Source organism: Gossypium hirsutum, chromosome A09, assembly GCF_007990345.1.
Source record: "Gossypium hirsutum isolate 1008001.06 chromosome A09, Gossypium_hirsutum_v2.1, whole genome shotgun sequence".
NCBI lineage: Eukaryota > Viridiplantae > Streptophyta > Magnoliopsida > Malvales > Malvaceae > Gossypium > Gossypium hirsutum.
The window spans coordinates 43,240,895-43,244,372 of NC_053432.1; the positions used below are offsets into that span (position 1 = coordinate 43,240,895).

Consider the following 3,478-nt stretch of genomic DNA (forward strand, 5'->3'; position numbering starts at 1 on the left):
TCAAACTCAACTAGAAAAGGGAGACAGTATAACTATGGGATATGTGTCGGAGCTGCCAAATTATACTCGTATAAGTGTCACACAGAATTATCTCCAAGAGCTTAAGGAAATTTGGGATCAGTGGGGCAATGAGACCAAGTAGTTATTCTACGATAATTACAGAGATTTACCTTACTTGCTCGATATTCAGGTACATGAGCACTTATTCTGAGCCCTTGCTCAGTTTTGGAACCCGGTGTACAGTTGTTTCACCTTTGGGGAAGTAGACTTGGTACCTACCGTGGAGGAGTACACCACCTTACTTCGTTGTCTTAGGTTTCAGAGTGATAGGATCTATTCTCGAGCTGCTTGTGTCCCTACCTTTTGGAAGAAATTAATGGCCATTACAGGGATGAACGAATAGTGGATCAGGGCCAGAATTAAAGAGAAGGGTGAGTGCAAGTGCATTTCATGGGACGCTTTGAAAGATTTGATTTTGACACACCCTGATGAGACGAAGAAGGTAGACATTTTTGCTTTAAGTTTGTATGGACTGATGGTTTTACCTAGGGCTTTGAGATATGTGGACGAAGCAACCACGAATCTTTTTCATCGACTCAGCAAAAGGGTCACTTCCGTCCCTGCGATTTTGGCAGAAACATTCAGGTCCTTAGGTGCATGTAAGAGGGCTGGTGCAGGCAGGTTTATAGGATGTGCTCAGTTACTTTTGGCTTGGTTCTACAGTCACTTCCAGTTGATTGATAGGATTGTTTGTTGAGTTTTCTTTGAGAACTACTCCCCAGTGAAAGATATAGTTGCCTCGTCTAGAAAAGTGGATGTGCCGGTGGAGAATTGGATAGCATTACTTCGTAATCTTCAGTCGAAGGATGTTGAGTGGAGAGCTCCGTGAACGGTTCCTGGTGAGATACTTTATCGATGTGGCAGCTTTGATTGGGTTCCCCTGTTAGGAATTTGGGGTGCCATTGGTTATGCCCCTTTGCTCGTGTTGAGGCAGCATGGATTGAGACAGTTCGTACCAGTGACTCAGGGGTTAGCTCAAAATGAGTTTGTATACAAAGGAGCCGATTACAAGAGGAAGGTTAGCAAAGTTTCAAGTGCTTAGAACAAGACTTATCGGTTGAAGGGAGTGGCCATTAATCCTGCTACGACACCAGAATATGTCGAGTGGAGGAGTAGAAGGATTAACGATAATGTCCCTATAACAAAAATGGAGGAAGTTCGACCAATGGAGGAATATCTACAAGTGATACCCTCGGAGCTTGATATCATGAAGCAAGAATTTAAGAGAAAGAATTTGGAACTCGAAAAGAAGATAGAAAAGCTCGAGGAGGAGAAAATGTACCTGAGTCTAGATGTCGGCCTGCAAAAGAAGGAGGTTGGAAAGGTTAGGAAGGAAAAGAGGAAGGTTGAGGAAGACCGAGATGATTTAAAATAGGAGTATAAGAAGGCACAAATATCTTTAAAGCGAGTGGGATTAGGAAGGTCTTCGGAATAGTGGCAGAAAAAAGTTCAAAAGGAAAAAGCTAAAGTCGAGTACTGGGAGAAGAAGTGCCAAGAGATGCGATCGCAGAATTTGGCATTAGAGAAAGAAAATAAAGGGTTGAAAAGTAAAGTAACTGAGCTTGGAAGATCCCTTCGTTGGCACCAAAACCATGATCCTACGGTCGAGTTAAAAGAGCTAAAAGGTAAGGTTGAAGATTTGGAAGTGGCATTGCATGATGGTGAACTTCGAATTGAGCAGCTCAAGGCGCAAGAATATTGTCTCAAACAAGAGCTCCATCAAGTTAAAGGTCAAGTCAGAGATAGGGATTACATTATTGGGGACGCTATAGCTCAGATCCGAGAGGTTGCTGAATATGTCCGAGACTTAGCAGTACGAGCTGATGCTTTGAGTATGATGTATGAGTCAGCATCTGATAAAGGTCGAGAGTTAGCCCTTTTATTAGATAAAGTTAGAACTTTAGGCCTTAAGGCAAAGGCGTATATGTAATCCATTTATATGTAAAGATATTCTTTTTCTAAATAAAGTTATCTAAATGAGATTGAATCAGAATTGATGCCTTTTTGCATTCATGCATTTGCATTACACCACATCATATGCATTTAAAGTTATAGAAAAACCCTAATTAGTTAAAGTTTACTTCCAGAGAGGTAGAAAATAAAATCTGGAAATCACACATCCTTACGGCACTCGCACTAAAACTAAGAGTATGGATCAAAGGTTCAACAATTGCAAAAGGATATACGAGACCAATTGCAAGAGCAGTTGGCCAAAATACAGAATGACATGTGGGAGCAAATGCTAGAGGCTCAGAGGAATATGATGGCTGAAATGGCTTAGCTGTTAAGGGCCACTGATAAAGGAAAAGCTCCCATGGTAATCACTGAAGAGGACAATGAGGGTCCTCCTCCGGGTTTTACTCCGCCTCATGTGCCACTGCAAATCGAGGCACCGCCTAGAAGGCCATCTGTCACTGTGAGACCTCAACATGGGCCGGTTGATGCTGGAATCCCCGTGAATTTCCCATCTGGGTCGGGAAATAATTTAGGCATAACTCGATCAACCATATCACTCCTTATTTGGATCTGATAGAGAAGGAAAGAATGGCGATCGAATCCTCAAAACAGTTAGAGGATCGTTGCAAGTGGTTGGAGGAGAAGTTTAGGGTTTTGGAAGGCACTGGCAATCATCATGGGATTGATGCCAAAGACTTAAGTTTGGTTCCAGACTTGGTACTTCCTCACAAATTCAAGATGCCAGAGTTTGAAAAGTACAATGGGACTACTTGCCCAAAGGCACACAGAACAATGTTTTGTATGAGAATGACTGGGTATGTGAATAATGATCAACTATTGATCCATTGTTTTCAAGATAGCTTAATAGGAGCAGCGGCTAGGTGGTACAATCAGTTGAACCGTGCAAGAATCGGTTCATGGAGTAATCGTGCACAAGCCTTCATGCAGCAGTACAACCATGTGACTGATATAACGCCAGACAGGATCACTCTCCAAAACATGGAGAAAAAGCCTAATGAAAGTTTTAGGCAATACGCACAACGATGGAGGGAGGTGGCAATGCAAGTGTAACCACCACTGCTAGAAAAGGAGGCCACCATGTTATTTATCGACACTTTGAAGGCGCCGTTCACCACTCACATGATTGGAAGCACCACGAAAAGCTTCGCAGATATAGTTATGGCAGGAGAGATGATTGAGAATGCCATAAGGGGCGATAAAATTGAGAGGGAAACGACAAAAAGATCAGCCCCAAGGAGAAAGGACAATGAGGTGAATATTCTTAACTCGAGGGCAATGACAGTTGGTTAACCTAAAGCAGCTGTGCTCGAGCAACAAAGTACTCAAAGACAGGAATCAGGCACAAGACAGAATTCAAAAAGGATGTAATTCATGCCTATCCCTGTGTCATATCGTGAGCTTTATCAAAGCTTATACGATGCACATGCCATTGCTCCATTTC

The 3,478-nt window shown here is 42.5% G+C and overlaps 1 protein-coding gene across 1 annotated transcript; it reads left to right on the top strand.

Annotated features, from left to right (window-relative positions):
* Positions 1-866: 866 nt before the first annotated feature.
* On the top strand, positions 867-1,990 carry LOC107933937 (calcium-binding and coiled-coil domain-containing protein 2-like). Its single transcript, XM_016866260.1, has 4 exons — positions 867-899; positions 995-1,078; positions 1,124-1,384; positions 1,496-1,990. Exons 1-4 carry the CDS (start codon positions 867-869, stop codon positions 1,988-1,990), a joined length of 873 nt encoding a protein of 290 aa, XP_016721749.1.
* The last annotated feature ends 1,488 nt before the right edge of the window (positions 1,991-3,478 follow it).

Bases quoted from the DNA above. Each gene is read 5' to 3' on its own strand.
- LOC107933937 (XM_016866260.1), top strand. From the start codon at position 867: ATGTTGAGTGGAGAGCTCCGTGAACGGTTCCTG. The intron at 900-994 runs GTGAGATACTTT...GTGTTGAGGCAG, and splicing joins AGCTCCGTGAACGGTTCCTG to CATGGATTGAGACAGTTCGT. The intron at 1,079-1,123 runs GTTAGCAAAGTT...TATCGGTTGAAG, and splicing joins GAGCCGATTACAAGAGGAAG to GGAGTGGCCATTAATCCTGC.